The following is a 15,942-nucleotide window of genomic DNA, read 5'->3' on the forward strand; positions in this document are numbered from 1 at the left end:
GGGTAATGTAGTTTAGCTTAGTAAAGGCTGATATTCAGCCGCTGCGGAGTCTTCTCAGTGAAAAACTACCTTTCCCAGAATCCCCCGCGGCAGTCCAGCCGATACGCAAGGTCAGTTACACAGCTCAACGTGATCGAATTTTGCAACTTCGGCTAAAATAAATGCACAAAAATCCCTGTGTTTTAATGTTCGCCTGCTCGCAGGAGTGTTTCCCGGTGTGCGTGTCAGTTTCAGCTCATTTAACGTCTGTCTTAGCTGTGTTGTTGTGGTCGGTGGACGGCAGCGAGGCTAAACTTTGTGCAGGAGCGTGTCAGAAATGTCATGGGCATTTGTTTTGGCTTGTGTTCACATCGTTTGTGCGCATGCATGAGTTTGATTGAGGTGTCGCAATGCCTCGTTAAAAAGCAGCGCAGGTCAGTAAAACGGGTATTTCCACTGGCTGTGGGCCGCTGCTGCTGCAACAGGTGTGGACAGAACCACCAGGGTATATTCCTTTAAACCCTGCTTTTCTAATCCGGCAGGAATCATGAATTATGCTCGGTTTCTGACAGCTGTGAGCGCAGCCAGGAAGCCTTCCCCCATCAGGATGCTGAGTGAGTTTCTCTTTTCTTTGTCAAGGGCGGAAATTTAATGTTTCAAACTCCTGAACTGCAGTTTTTTAGGTTGGGAAAAGAAAGTTACTATATAATAATGATTAAATATAATGATGAACAGTGTATGTCAAATATGGATTTTGCTTTCGAATCCTGTTCGTTTGCTGTGGTGTGATTTCCGGCCGGTCCTCTCTCTGTGTCCACGTGAAGCTGAGCTGCAGCAGCGCTCGCCCCCGTCCCTCATCTCTCTGGCCGGAGGAGCCCCCAACCCCAACACCTTCCCCTTCCAGTCGGCGTCCATCCAGGTGAAGGGCGGCGAGACGGTCACCTTCGACGAGGCGGCCATGAAGCGGGCCCTGCAGTACTCTGCATCCAACGGGTCAGAGCTTTGATTTAAAAACTCCTGAACCTTTACTTGAGGAATATTTATTTATGTTGATGTGACGGTGATCTGCACCCGTTCAGGATCCCCGAGCTGCTGACGTGGATGAAGAACCTGCAGAAGACGCTCCACAACCCTCCGACCGCCGCCTACAGCCCCGAGAAGGGCCAGATGGACATGTGTGTGACCACGGGCAGCCAGGAGGGGCTCTGCAAGGTCACACTCCTGCACAGCAGTGACGTGCTGCAGCAGTTTTCAGAGTGTGTGTCGACTGACGTTCTGTTCTTTAGGTGTTTGAGATGCTGGTGGGCCCCGGAGACAACGTCCTGCTGGACGCTCCCACCTACGCCGGCACCCTGGCGGCGGTAAGACTCGGCGGGGACGTCTTTGAGTTTCCTCCGCTCAGACTCCGACACGCCGCCGCTCTCTCTCTCCCTCCAGCTTCAGCCGCTGGGCTGCAATTTAATCAACGTCCCCAGCGACCAGCACGGCATGATCCCGGCGGCCCTGAGGGACGTCCTGTCCCGCTGGGACCCCTCCGAGGTGCACCGGCCCGGCAGCACGGCGCCGCGGCTCCTCTACACCATCCCCAATGGAGGAAACCCCACCGGCGCCTCCATGACAGCGGAGAGGAAGAGGGAGGTGTACGAGGTTCGCCGCCGCCTCAGAGCGCTGTTACTCTGCAGATTCAGTCTCTTTTCACTGTAAAACCTTTATTTTTTCCACCAGCTGGCGAGACGGTACGACATGCTCATCATCGAGGACGACCCGTACTACTTCCTGCAGTTCGACAAGGTAGAAACTCTCAGCACGATGAAAGATTCGCCCCAGAAATCCAGCTGTTTGATCAGCCGGCTGTGTGAAAACCGCTCGCTTGCAGCCGTGGGCGCCGACCTTCCTCTCCATGGACGTGGACGGCCGGATCATCCGCACCGACTCCTTCTCCAAGATCCTGTCCTCGGGGTGAGTTTATGGTTAATTGTTCCGGAGAGCGTGAAGCTGACAGCCGCAGGCGTCCGGTTACAGTCTGAGGCTGACAGCAAGAGTCTGCGGAGGCAACGGCGTCAACGCCTGAACTCTCTTTATTCAGTTTTATTCAGCAGTTTTTGTTTTGGTTTTATTCACATTTTAGTACAGAAATGAAGAAATAAACACATTTCTGATGAAATGAAGAGTCAAACACAATTTTTTTTTGTGTTTCTCATGAGTTAAATAACATTTTTATAATTGTTTTACACCAAAATCCTTCTGGAGGCCTGTTGAATTGTTCTGGTTGATTCACAATATGATCAAAAGTATCTTATTTTGAAGGAATTTTTGGTCAGTGATGAGTAAAATGCACAAGACCAGAAAAAAAATTATTGCATGTAAAATTTTCACTTATAAGATGAACCAAATGTTGCATTATTGCCTGTTTCAAGTGTCATTACTTATAATTAAGCTGCTTTTTCCATAAAACAGTAACAACAGTCATGTGAGTGAATGTAAAAGATAAAAACACCTGAAGAGAAGTCCAAATTTTTTTTATCTTTTGTACTTGAGTACATTCCGGATTCAGGCTTTTATTTTTACCTGTATGTAAGTTAACAAGTGGTTTCTATGTTTTTGGTTTTATAACCAAAGTCTTGATTGAAACAAGAATGTCTCCTTATGTGAAGGGATAAAGAATTTTAACCAACATCTGGATGAAAAAGTTAAAGAAAATCAGCTGAAAATCAGTGTTTAAATGGAGAGTTTTCCTCTGCTCACTGCTTCGTCCTTTAATCCCAGGTTCAGTTAATGTTTGTCCTGAAGTTTAATGCTTGACCTCACATGCCGCTCTGTTGTAACTCTGCTGTGTCTGTGTCTGTGTCTCTGTGTGGTGTGTGTGTGTATTTGTGTGTGTCTCAGGCTCAGGATCGGGTTCCTGACCGGCCCCAAGCCGCTGGTGGACCGGGTGGTGCTGCACATCCAGGCCTCCACCATGCACACCAGCACCTTCACCCAGGTGGAGCTCCGCCTCTGCGTCTCTGTTAACATTTGCTGTTTCCCCTGAACGAGTGGCTGGTGCGTGGAAGTGTGTGTTTGTCCGACCCCGGCTCGCTGAGCGTGTCCGATTCGCTCCGAAGTGGGCAGCGGTGCGCCGTCACCATGGAGAGAGTTTTTTTTTTTTTATGAAGAAAAGAGGATTAATTATCATCTACTGCCTCCTTCTAACGATTAAACCCTCACCTCTGTATCCTCATCTAACCTGAGCTGAAAAAACTGGCAGTAAACAAGACGCAGGAACATGCTTATTCTGATCAGACGGATCGTGAACAACGGGTCGCTTCTTTAACTTTGACGTTAAATTAAAAATAGTGGTTTGTTTGTGGCGTCTGCCTCCTTTCAGCTGATGGTGTCTCAGTTGCTGCACAGCTGGGGTCAAGAGGGCTTCCTGCAGCACATCGACGGGTACGCCGCCAGCAAACGCCGCCAACGTTCAAATGAAGGAAATGGAGAAATAAAGGAGCTTTATTGGTTTGTTTTGTTTTTTCCCTGCAGGGTGATTGACTTCTACAGGAAGCAACGCGACGCCATGATCAGCTCTGCAGACAAGCATCTCAAAGGTGTGTGGCTTCTCCAGCGAGTGGCGAGGAAAAAAAAACATGCAAAACACTTAAAATCAATATAAACTTAAGTAATAATCCAAATGAGACGAAACAAGACTCCTGATGTCGTCTCAAAGATGATTTATTCATCATCTGTGGGTGTGTTTTCCAAAATCTGCCTGTTATCCAGCATAGCCCAGTCTGTTTTCTCTTGTAATACAAGTTTAAACCACAAGGTGGAGCAGTGAGTCATTGAAAGAAGTGGGTTTATTATAAAATAAAAAAATAAAATCTTGAGCATAAAAAGCAATAATACAGTAATATTCTTAACTTTAACTTCACTGTTGCTCATATTGAGAGAAAAGTGTTGCTTTGATAGAACTTATCAAAAAATGTGAAAACAAATAAATCCATGATTTTAAGTCCTTTAGTTCATTTATTTAGTGAAACAAAGTTTATTTCTTGAATAGTAATTATTTTTCCTACATTTCCTTTCACCTAAGAAAATATAGACATTAAAATACAGACATCATGATAATGAATTACTTTACTGTTAATCGAGCTACTTTACTGTTAATCGAGCTGTTATTCCATCATGAACAGAAACGGGATGTTTTTTGTTATTATTTATAGACGGAATATGTGAGGAACTTTATTTAAAAAAAAAAATTAACGTTCTGTAAGTGCTGTTTTTAAAAACAAACGTGAAAATTATTAATTTTTTCACTTCAATATCTACATAAACAGCAGTTTTTGAATAATGCTAATAATATCTTCCTATCAAAATGTGTTTTTTTACTTTCATATTATTATTGTTATGGTGATTAATAGAATTTTATTGGATTATTAAATGTTATCAGATTGTTTTTTTCTATACTCAAATACCAACAGTAATGTTGCAAAATTAAGAAAACTTCTCGTAACGTCTCAGTGTCTCCACCTAGTGGTCATTCCTGGAACTAAAGTCTGCTTTATCAACCCGTGCGTGTGTGAAACTATAATCTCCTCAGTGAAGAGTGTGTGATGTCTGGAGTGTGTTCAGTGGAGGAGACACCGCCACAGAAACACGAGGAGCTGCAGATGTTGAAATCCTCTTATACGTTTGGATTTATCGGAATTTGTTTATTTATTTTCAGACTTAGCTGAATGGCACAGCCCGTCTGCCGGCATGTTCCTGTGGATGAAGCTGAAGAACATCGCCGACACTCAGCAGCTCATCATGCAGAAGGCGCTGGAGAAGGAGGTCGGTCTTCCTCTCAGAACCGCCACATGCTTGATGGTTCAAAGCCCCTCAGTCTCCAGAGGCCTTCCTCTCTCTCTTTGTGTGGGTCTGTTTGTGCCTCGCCGGGCTTTGTGCTTCCGAACAGTGTGGGCCGGCTGGATGTGAAGCAGCCATTGTGCGTAGCCGCGAGTCCCGTCCCTCCCACTCGCTCGTCTGTAAGCCCGGCGCTCACAAACAGCTGATTAGACGCGTCCGAACAGGCGTGGGCTCAGGCAGGATTTTCCACAGCTCCTTTCCTCCAACGTGAAAAACACCGAGTCGAACTGATCCGGCGTTTGAAGAGGACCTGCTCTATATTATAGATCACTTCTATCATTCCTGTGGTGCGGTTTGTCAGTGTAGATGCAGACATACACAACTTTTATCACATTATTACAGAGATATGGGAACTATGAGAAAATATTGTCTTCATTTCGTGTTTCTTCGCTCAGAATTCACTCCAGGTCATGTTTTTATCACACAAACAAGCCAAAGTTACAACAAATTCCACATGTTTTCATCTTTTTTTCTTCCAGTTTGCTGAAAAGTGGAACAAACCGGAGTAAGGACTTCACTTTATTTCTTGGGCTTTGTGTTGAAGGTGCTGCTGGTTCCTGGAGGAGCCTTCATGATCAACAGCAGTGACCCCTGCCCGTACGTCAGAGCGGCCTTTTCCCTCTCCACGCCGGAGCAGATCGACGAGGTACACACTCACACACTCACACACACACGCACACACACACAAACCAAAGACCCTCCCTGATCTGTCTCTTTCTTCCCACAGGCCTTCAGGAGACTCTCCTCGCTCATCAGAGACGCTTTATGATTGGACGGTTGTGTTTTTCTCTCTGGTACCTGCTGCTGCTTTTTCCTTCTCTCTTTCTGTTTATGACGTTAAAATTTATTCGTGTTCGGAAGTTAACGTGGCTGCTCAAATATGAACTGATCTTTATCTTGACAGGAAAATGAAACATAGGTCACTGCTGGATTATTGCACTAAAAGATAAAGAACTGACCTTTACGCTGAAAATCAGTCACATTTCATTGCAGGAGCAGTTTGTAAGATTTATTTAATGTTTTTCTTCATTGGTGGTGAGTCCAGCTCTGTCTGATCAGTCTTTAGAGCGTAGCGCCTTCATCCTGGAGCGACTCACTGCACCCTCTTGTGGTGTAAAGTGGTATTACAGCACTAGTCAACCAGTTGACAAACTCCATCTTTAAACGGCTGAAGGAAATCTTACATACTGAGCCTTTGTATGAAAGTGTTTAGCTTCCGGTCTTATGAGTGGAAGATGCAAAAAAAACTAGACTATTTTAATAAAGGGCACAGATGATTGTTTACATGAAACATGCATACGGCAGTTGGACCATTTGATATGATCACTTATCATGTGAGTATGTTGAATGCACATTTCCAGCTTTTGTAACTTTCTAAAAATAAAGTACAGATCTTTTCTCAGGTGTTTTAACAGGTGTAGCGATGCTAACGCCTGTCAGCGGGTCCGTTCTGGCCCACGGGGAAATCCTGGCAAAGCAAAACGAGTTAGCATTAGCATTAGCATCACAGGAGCCATCAACATGGCGGCGTCTCGAAGTGAAAACAGAAAACTTCCATTTCAGACTTTCAAACCGTTTACATGACAGTGGTGGGCGGAGCCACTGGAAATAAACTCCGTCTCCATGGAAACGGAGGAAACTGAACTTTTAGGAATGTTTGTTGCATGTGAAAACGTGTGCGTGTGTGTGTTTGTGCGTGTGGTTTCATTACAAGAACACGAAATACCATCCAGCAGAACACCAGCTTTTGCCAGAATTAGCTCGAACTGAAACACTATGCAAAAAAAGAAGTCATTGTGTTGAGATCAGTGTTTTCATTTCACTGTGTTGTTCTATAATAATTCATAAGGTAATCATACGTCTGGCCTGCGCTTTACTGAACGGTTATTAGCTAAAACATTCATCGTTGGGATGGAATCAGTCTCAGCCTGACACTCCTGTTTTAATGTTTCACGGCTCCAGCAGAGGTTGTGCAACACTAACTTTCACAATAAACTCCTGGACATACCTGCCTCTGCTCGTTCTTTAATTGCTCTGTGAAAAGTGCGCGGCGTTCCTGCCACAGGCGTTCTCTAATACCAGCTCTGTTTGTGTGTGACTGTCCGTGGAGCAGCTGGAGCTTTGTTATCCGTCCCCGGCGTCGATTTGATGCTCGGCGTCGATTTTCCTCTCGATGCTGCTGATCCAAGGTCGACGGCCGTCAGGCCTGGCTCGGCTCCACTGACCTTCACTGGCTCCATGTTTAGAGCTGCTAATCCAAAGGCTTTTATTCCTCAACACTTCACGTCGGTGAATTATTTAAAAAGTACTTTTGTCCTCATGGTTTATGTGAGCGAGGGTTTCGCTCTTTGCTCCGAGGGAAACTCACATGGGCTCAATCCAGTTTTATTTATATCGCGTCAATTGCTGCATCGTTGCACTTTACTCTTCAATAAAATGCGGAGAAACACCAACAGAGCAAACAGTGACCGTGAACATTTACCTGAATCTGAGAGGCCATCTTTAAACGCTCAGTTTATTATCGTGTGAAAGGACTGATGTAGAGAAGTTATTCAATGAATTTGTTTTGAATCAACTTCATTACTGTAATGCTGCCTGAACTGGCCTGCATTTACTTTTCACTCCTGAGTCAGAAACAAATGTGCACAAGCTTCCTTTTAGTTTTTCATGCACTAAATATTTGGAATAAACTCCCAAAGGCCCGAAGAATGGCTCCAAATCTGAGTCCTTTAAAACTAGACTGACCTTTCTGTTTGCTGCTGCCTTTCAATAAAGCAACAGTTTATTTTATGTTTATGTTTATGTACTCTACTTGTTGTCTAGTTGTTTTTCTTTTAATTGCTATGATTTTTATTGTTCTTTTTCGTTTGGGAAATAACTGTTTTTCTTTTAAAAAATGTCAAGTTTTTTTAATTACTTTTTTATTTTACTTTGGATTAATTTAAAAAAATTATTACATTTAGTTTTTTAAACCAAATATTTCCTATTTTGGTTGTGTTTAATTTTGAAAATAATTTTCTGAAATTTTTTAACGTATTTCTTAATTTAAATTTGTTTCATTGTTTAATTTTGATTTTATCTTTTTTTTGTCATTTCATTAAAAAAATCAAATTTCTTGTATTCATGTTTCTTAATCTATTGCTCTGGTCAGCTACACATTTATTATGATATAATTTAATGCACTTTGTGTTTATTGTTGCTAAAATTTCTTACAGTCATAACATTTTGATCTGCTTGTTTGCAGCCAATCAGTTTATTTTGTTGACAGACGGTTGTTACGGCTATTTTTATACACTTTATCGAATGATATTTTTTCTTATATACAGATTTAAAGAATTACATGCTGTTTCCATTATAATAAGCTTGTAATTGAATAAGTTTTACCTGAATAGACTTTCTGTGTGTCTCACATGACCAGAAAGTGGAATCGTGTGTCATTAAACAGTGTTTTTAGAGGTAAATCCGCAGAAAAAGCCGCTTTTGAAGCATTTTAAACACACGTATCTGTGTCGGGGCTGTAACCGGAGCCGCTCGATCCGGGGACGGTGCAGCCCGTAGGGGCGGGGAGGGGGAGGCTCGTTCCCCGCAGCGGAGCAGAGCGGACAGGCGGCGGCAGGAGGAGGATGGAGGCATCGCTGGAGAAGTAGCCTCGCCACCGTCAGCCTGGACCGCTGGATTTCCCCGGAGCTCGGAGCAGGAGACGGACCATGATGTGAGTCTGAATAATCCCGCTTTAATCCCGAAAGGCCTTTTTTCTCCTTTCTGCTTCTCGCCTCTCGGCTGCCGTCGACGGTGCCGCATTTCTGGGTGGAAATCCTCTCATTTAACCTCTCCGTCATGTATTTCTGTTTTGAATATCATCTGCTTATAAAGATTTGAGAGTGAAAGTGTGTTTTTAAACCTTTTATCGTTTTTACATCTACATTTTCAAACAAGGGTCTCCCCTTCAGTCTGTCATAATCCAGCACGTAGTCGCCTCCCCACGCCCTTCTTGTCTTCTTCGTTACGTTCAAACAGAAAGACGGTTTCAAAAAAATCTTTGGAATTCCCTCTCCGGGGGCGTTTTGGTGTGTTTACACGTCTCCTCTCCCACTCAGTCCGTGGTGGTTTTAGTGAGACCTCCGCGGGGACAGCGGAGCGGAGCGGGGCGGGTGATAGACGGCTCCCCGCCTCCCTCCGCTCCGTTATGTGTGGACGGAGTGCGGCTTTGTTGTGCTCAGCTCCAGAGAGGCTGCTGCTGCTGCTGCTGCTGCTGCGGGGAAAGGAGGGGAAAACAGCATATTTTTACCTTCTAAACGCCCAAAAACAACCACCTGCAAACCGCTGGAAGCTCACATAGAAATATCACTGGGTGGGTGTTATAATAATGACTGCTTTTAGCTTCTCTGAAGCTGCAAATTCTGCTGATGCTGTTTCATTTGTTCAGTCCAACACAAATGTTTAATCAATTTAATCTTATATTCATCAATAGATGACAGCAGACAACACCTGTTGTTCTGATGCTGTAATAACTGCAGGTCAAAGTAATGAATCATTAATACTCTGTAACTGTAACTGCTTACTGATGAATGAGCTTCTCAGGAGGGTTTCACTCATTTTCAGGCCTCGTTTACACCAAGTTTCAAATTAAAACGAATTATTTTAAAGGCCTCAGATACAATTTGCGCCAACACGGTCGTCCTCTTTTGAAAGCAACTCAATCCTCGGTTTGAATCTCATTTGGTATTCAAAGCTCTCTGATTTGCGTGTTGGTGTCCAGCAAAACTCGAGAAAATTCACCTATTGGAGAGATTCTTCTGTTTAATCTCTTTAAATATTATTAAGAAAGAGTCCAGTGTTACTATTGACAGGTATTTCCCGATGACTTTACTTTGCAGCAAAACGCAATCAGAAGAGGTTAAAAGAAACTTGTTTGCTCTGTTGTTCCTCTGCGCTGTGCTGCAGCATTCAGGGAGCTCTTCCATCAAAAGTATTGGGTTTACATAAGATAAGATCCACTTTATTGTCCTCGAAGGGAAGTTTGTCTTGGTCTTCAGCGCTGTTTACACTGAAAATAAACTTTAAATCATAAACCTCAGACCATTAGAACAGGTGCTTTGTTGTACTGTGATGAAATTGTAACTTCAGCCTCACAGCGGTGAGATTAGACTCCGTTTGAGACGAGAGCTTTGTAGTTATTAGAGTGAGTTCCAGACGGGCTGGTAAAGTGTGATTTCAGGTTTCTGTCAGCTGCAGCTCTGCTTTCATTGAAAGCTCATTAACCGTCTTCTTATCAGTGTGACTGACGCGAGCCGCTCTGCCTCCTCCGCTGCAGTGCGCTGCCTCGCCGGGCGCCGCCGAGCACCTCCAGGAGATAGCCAGTGTTGCAGCATGGCCCCCCAGGAGGAATGACGGAGACCCGCCCCCCTCGGGTGTCGCTTCCACCGCTGGAGAAAATGCTGGCCGTCCTGGTCCTGGTCCTGGCGTCCCTCGCCGCCTCGCACGCCACGGAGGACGGCAACGCTACGGAGGACGGCGGCGGCAGCGGCGGCTTGGTCCCAGTCGCCTTCACCACAGTGAGCCAGATAATTGCCCGGGAGGGGAGCTGCGCCCTGATTGATTGCAACGTCACCGGAGAGCCGTTCCCCAGCGTTCAGTGGTTCAACTCCCACGGGCAGCGCCTGGACACGGAGGCCGGCGGTGAGTCACGGCGAACCCGGCTTCCTCTCCTCGCTCTCTCTGCCACCAGCGGGCGTCCGTCGCTCGGCCATGATTTATTCAGCGGAGCAGTGTCGGGTTGGAGACGTGCTCTGAATGAGTAAAGGCCGGTCTCTGGTTCCAATCCTCGCCGCAGACGTACAACAAATACACAAGGTTAAAAAAAACTTAAGTGAAACAGCTGAACTGGCAGCAGTGGAGCCGACGTGAGGCTGTTTGAAGCCGACCTGTTGAAACCTGCCTCCTGTTGTTTTGTTTTTACCCACAAACCCAGAGCAGCTCCTCCCCCCTCAGGGAGCGCCACGCCGCTCTCCTCTCACATAATCCCCTCCTGCAGACCCCCCTGCCCGATTCACCGGTCGTCACATGATCCGGATAAGATCAGAGACCTGGCGGCGCTCTGGAAGGGCGGCCCGCCGTTTGTCTGCATTTCCTGACTCTCCTCTTGAGGATAGAGAGGAGGAAATGAGTGCGTTTCTGCTTGATGCTGTGACCCCTGACCCTCGCACACTGCGATGGTGTTTAGACTGGTTTTCATGTTGCATCGGGGTCGCTCTGCTCCGCTGTGTCAACAGCGTGTGTGTGTGTGTGTGTGTGTGTTCACCGAGGAGACCAAGCGCTGCCTCCTGTTTAAATATTGAGAGCTTGACAGGAATAATAAGGTCGCTTCCTGCTCCGGCACAAGAAAACCTGCTTCGTCTTGATTTTCAGCGTCTGCAGGTTTTACATACGAACCGCTTGTTTTATTATAGAAGCTGAACAAAGTGTTCGCTCGCTTCAGAAAGAGCCAGATAAGACACAATTCTACAATTCTGCAATTTCATTCAGCAGACGTTTTTGTCCAAAGCGACGTACAACACGAGAAGAATTCAGACATAAGGTAAAACCTCCAAAGTCGAAAATCTGAAAAACTGAAATACGACACAAATAGACAGATTTTTTTAACATAATTGACAGAAATATGACAGAATCGTACAGAAATGTGAAAGTAAAGGGCAGAAATATGAAGGTAATGGACAAAAAAAATTGAAAATAGGAGAAATATGTGTTCTTTTTTTCTTCTGTGCTTTACTTTCACATTTCTGTCCTTTAACGTTTCTGTTATTTACATTGCATTTCTGCTACAAAGAACTGAAGTCGAAGTAAAGGACAGAAATGGGAGATTAAAGGACAGAAATCAGAATGAAAGTAATTGAAATATGAAACGAAGAGACAGATTTTTGAAAATAAAGGACAGAAATATGGCAGAAACGAACAGAAATAGGAACGTAATGGACAGAAATATATTGAAAATAGCAGAAATAAGTTTTTTTCCTCTGTGCTTTACTTTGATATTTCTGTTCTTCAATTTCATATTTTTATTCATTCCTTTTATGTTTCTGTCCCTTACTTTCATACTTCTTTCCTGTCCTCTTTCTGGTCTTTTCCTTCAATTTTCTGTCCTTTACTTTCACATTTCTGTCCTTTACTTTCTTCTGTCCTTTAATGTTTCCGTTCTTTACGCTGCATTTCTGCTGTTTTCAGAGAAAGTAGAGAACTGAAATCAAAGTAAAGGACAGAAAAAAAGTAAAGACTTCGCCACATCCGAGCGTTTTCTCTCTCTCTCTCTCCGCGCCGCCTCGGTCCTCACGCCGCTGTGTCCGTGCGTCCGTCCGCAGGTGGGAAGTGGTGGCTGCTGGACGGCGGCGTCCTCAACATCACCGCCATCGAGTTCGCCGACCGCGGCAAGTACACCTGCATGGCGTCCAACCGGCTGGGCAGCGCCAACTGCACGGTGACGCTGCGCGTGGTCTTCACCAACGGCGACATGGGCGTGTACTACATGGTGGTGTGCCTGGTGACCTTCACCATCATCATGGCGCTCAACGTGACGCGCCTGTGCATGATGAGCAGCCACCTGAAGAAGACGGAGAAGGCCATCAACGAGTTCTTCCGCACCGAGGGCGCCGAGAAGCTGCAGAAGGCCTTCGAGATCGCCAAGCGCATCCCCATCATCACCTCGGCCAAGACGCTGGAGCTGGCCAAGGTCACGCAGTTCAAGACCATGGAGTTCGCGCGCTACATCGAGGAGCTGGCGCGCAGCATCCCGCTGCCGCCGCTCATCATGAACTGCCGCACCTTCATGGAGGAGATCCTGGAGGTGGTGGGCGTGGAGGAGATGCGGCACACCTTCGTGCGGAACGCGCCGGAGGGGCGGCGGGAGGTGGCGGGCCGCGTGGCGTCCATCGGGGCGCGGGACGTCTTCACCATCCTGCAGGAGCGGGAGCGGGGGCGGGAGCGGGAGCGCAGCGAGTCGCCCGCCGCCGACTCCGACAACTCCTCCGTGCACGAGCAGCCCCAGCACATCGCCATCCAGGTGTCGGTGCACCCGCCGCTTGCCGCCACCGCCGCCGGGTACTGCCTGGAAGCCCCGCCGCCGCTGGAGGCCCCGCCCTCCTCGCCTCCGCCCGGCTCCCCTCCGCCGCCGGCTCACCTCCAACCCGAGGAGCCCGAGGCGGCGGCGGGGGCAGCGGCGGCGGCCTGCGAGCCCGCGGACGCCAAGACCCCGTCATGCCAGGTGTTTTACGAGAGCCACGTGTGACGAAACAAACGCACCCGGTCCTGCTATGCATTCTCACACACACACACACACACACACACACACACACACACACACACACACACACACACACACACACTTCTAATTTAACCGTTTGGAGTAAAAACAATCACTTTTTACTGATCTCCTCTCCTCTTCTCACTCTGGACCTTCATGCTTGAATGTAGGCGGAGGAAGGATCACTGACTCCATGTATCGATTGTCAGGAAGTGGAGACTTTGACTTAAAGGTGCAAAACGTTCGGCGGCGGCGGTGGCAAGTCGCTCTGGCGTTCAGTCTGCCCTCCGCCAGAGGACAGACTGAACGCCAGAGCGACTTCCCGGAAGACAGACTCGCCGCCGCCCCCCTCTGGCCACCGTTCCCGACGGAATCTGCCTCAAACCGCTCTTCTCGTCCGGAGACGCCCATCTGTCCGTCATCCCGCCGCCACCGCCGATGCCGACGCACCGATGCATGCTGGACTTCCAATTTCCATGATTGTACGGCCTTCAGCATTTCTAAAAAAGTGTGCGTAGTATTACTGTTCTCCGATTATTACCCATAGTGCAGTGCTTTCCGTTCTCCAGATAAGATTTTCTGTCTCGTTTCCTGAAGTAGAAAAGAGCATCGTTTCTTTTCCTCTGTCTTGCTGTTTTTAATTTTTTTTGAATTTTTTTTTAAATCAGCCCAGCGTCCTGCTCTGAAAAAAGAAAAAAAAAAAGGAGTGATGGGTTCTCTTCTTCCTCTGCTCGGCTCCGGTCCGGTCCGGACGCTGTTCTGCTTCTCCTGGTGCTCTTCAGATTGCCTCCTCTCTTTTGTAGTGGAATAAAAAGGAAGTGCTGTGCTTCAAAAAAAAAACAAGAAAGAAGGAAAGAAATGTCTGATTTTGTGTTTTTTGTCCCTCTCCGTAGATTTAATAATGCAAGAAATCATTATACTCTGATCTAGCTTATGTAAGACTCATTATTAATGTATGAAGGATCTTGATTACGAAGCTGAGAAGGTCAAAAACTGAGTTTAAAGGTCACCAGGAAACACGTTCCTAAATATTCCTGTAACAGATCTGTGATTCCAGGGTTTTATGAAGCTTTAAGATATTAAAAAAAACAAACTTTCTGAGTTCAGACGGAGCTTTGAAGCTGGTTGGAATCAGACGCAGAGCCATGAATGATGGATGTGTAACAGAAGACGTGACGGTCGTCCAGCCTCCGTCGCGTCTCAGAGATCTGCTCTCAAACCACAACAGGGACTCATTCAGTGTCTCAGCTGAAACAACTGAACCTAGCGCAGTAATCTCGAACCCCAGACTGCCCCCCGGTGGACGGACGGAGTGTGTGATTAAAGATATAAAACACTGTAAAAAGATGCTTCATCTTACATTGTTATTGTTTGTAGTCGATTAAATTAAACCGACACTAAGGAACTTTTCAACCTTAATAAAACATTTTAATATCTTTTGTGATGATACATCGACTTACAACTAGTTGAATGACCCCTCTGTCACGGGCTGAGGGCATCATTATTGCTTTCACTTGGACTAAGCAGCTGTGAGGAGGGTGGTAGGAACCCTGGACACTAAAAAACTCCAGATGTGCGGACTGCTTTACGGCATGCGTCACATCATGATATAACATTGTTTAGCCACCATTAGATTCATGACCTCGTCGCTATCCGTCCTTCACACAGCCACCGGAAACAAATGTAGGTGAGTTCAGTCCGACAGCATGCCACCGGGAGCAGCATTTTACGACGTCGCCCTCTAGTCCTCATGGGAACTGTAGTATTCCTCCAGGCAAAACACTACCGCTTTTGTCCAAAATCAACGAAAACTGAAAGTTCCTTAGTGTTGCTTTAATGTTATTTCAAGTGGAGCGCAAGTAGAAATCAAAAAATAACCCCGAGTTTGACAGAAGAATGCTCTAATTTAAGCATTCTAGACAATTCCATTATAAAAAAAAAAGAGGAAATTCACATCTGGGCACAACTCGATTACGGAATATTTTTATTAAAAAAAAAAAAAAATTGTGAAAAGGTAATATTTGAGTTGCATCAAAACTTTTCTTCATAACTGTTCTTGAAATAGTGGTTAACCATACTCTTAAAAAAATGCTGAGAATTAAAGAATTAAAAAAAAAAACACCTAAACAAAGCATCACGAAACATTCTGGAACAGTGTTCCTCTCTGACCTCTGACCTGAAAGGGCTAAATTCAGTTCACTCGGCCAACGCAGAAAGTGGAAGAAAACACGAAAAATCTGACCAAGACACAACCTGATGTTGAAGAAGTGGAGTTCTTTCATGGAAAATGTTCCCATAAAAAGTTAAACATCTGAGCTCAATAGAAGGAAAATGAACAAATGTTAACCGAATAAATAAACACGGAGAGCCAGCTGTGCAACTTGAATCTTTTTAATTCAAAACAAAATGTAATCTTTACATATTTTCTTTTAAATGTACAGTGAAACAATGTAATCATACATAAAACTCTTCTCTGGAATAATAATAATAATAATAATAATGCACAACTATCGACACTACCCATAAATTAAAATCCAGATCAGTATGAAATACAATGTTAGGCAACACCACTGGTTAACAAAGGACGACACACACACACACGCCATCCTCTCGCACACGCATACACACACACACACACACACACACACACACACTCTCTCCAGGGGTAAGGTGCGACCTCGACGTTAGAAAACTCAGCTTAAAGGAGCTCATGACGGCAAGCGAGAGAAGAGTTTTACACAGTTTATTCCAGAAGACATCAGAGGACAAAACCATCTTTAAATTAA

General features: G+C 45.6%; 2 protein-coding genes across 2 annotated transcripts; both read left to right on the forward strand.

Moving 5' to 3' along the window:
- Positions 1–91: 91 nt before the first annotated feature.
- aadat (aminoadipate aminotransferase) lies at positions 92–6,875 on the forward strand. Its single transcript, XM_030086580.1, has 14 exons — positions 92–110; positions 522–593; positions 804–972; positions 1,059–1,191; positions 1,266–1,340; positions 1,417–1,626; positions 1,705–1,770; positions 1,856–1,938; positions 2,866–2,962; positions 3,347–3,408; positions 3,499–3,563; positions 4,682–4,788; positions 5,408–5,509; positions 5,591–6,875. The coding sequence occupies exons 2-14, from the start codon at positions 527–529 to the stop codon at positions 5,630–5,632; spliced, it is 1,278 nt and encodes a 425-aa protein (XP_029942440.1). The 5' UTR covers positions 92–110; positions 522–526; the 3' UTR covers positions 5,633–6,875.
- Positions 6,876–8,436: 1,561 nt separating this feature from the next.
- Positions 8,437–13,987, forward strand: mfap3l (microfibril associated protein 3 like). The gene is made up of 3 exons (XM_030088510.1): positions 8,437–8,575; positions 10,178–10,542; positions 12,219–13,987. Exons 2-3 carry the CDS (start codon positions 10,251–10,253, stop codon positions 13,139–13,141), a joined length of 1,215 nt encoding a protein of 404 aa, XP_029944370.1. The 5' UTR covers positions 8,437–8,575; positions 10,178–10,250; the 3' UTR covers positions 13,142–13,987.
- Positions 13,988–15,942: the final 1,955 nt, after the last annotated feature.

This window comes from Salarias fasciatus, chromosome 3, assembly GCF_902148845.1.
Source record: "Salarias fasciatus chromosome 3, fSalaFa1.1, whole genome shotgun sequence".
NCBI classification, from domain to species: Eukaryota; Metazoa; Chordata; class Actinopteri; order Blenniiformes; family Blenniidae; genus Salarias; species Salarias fasciatus.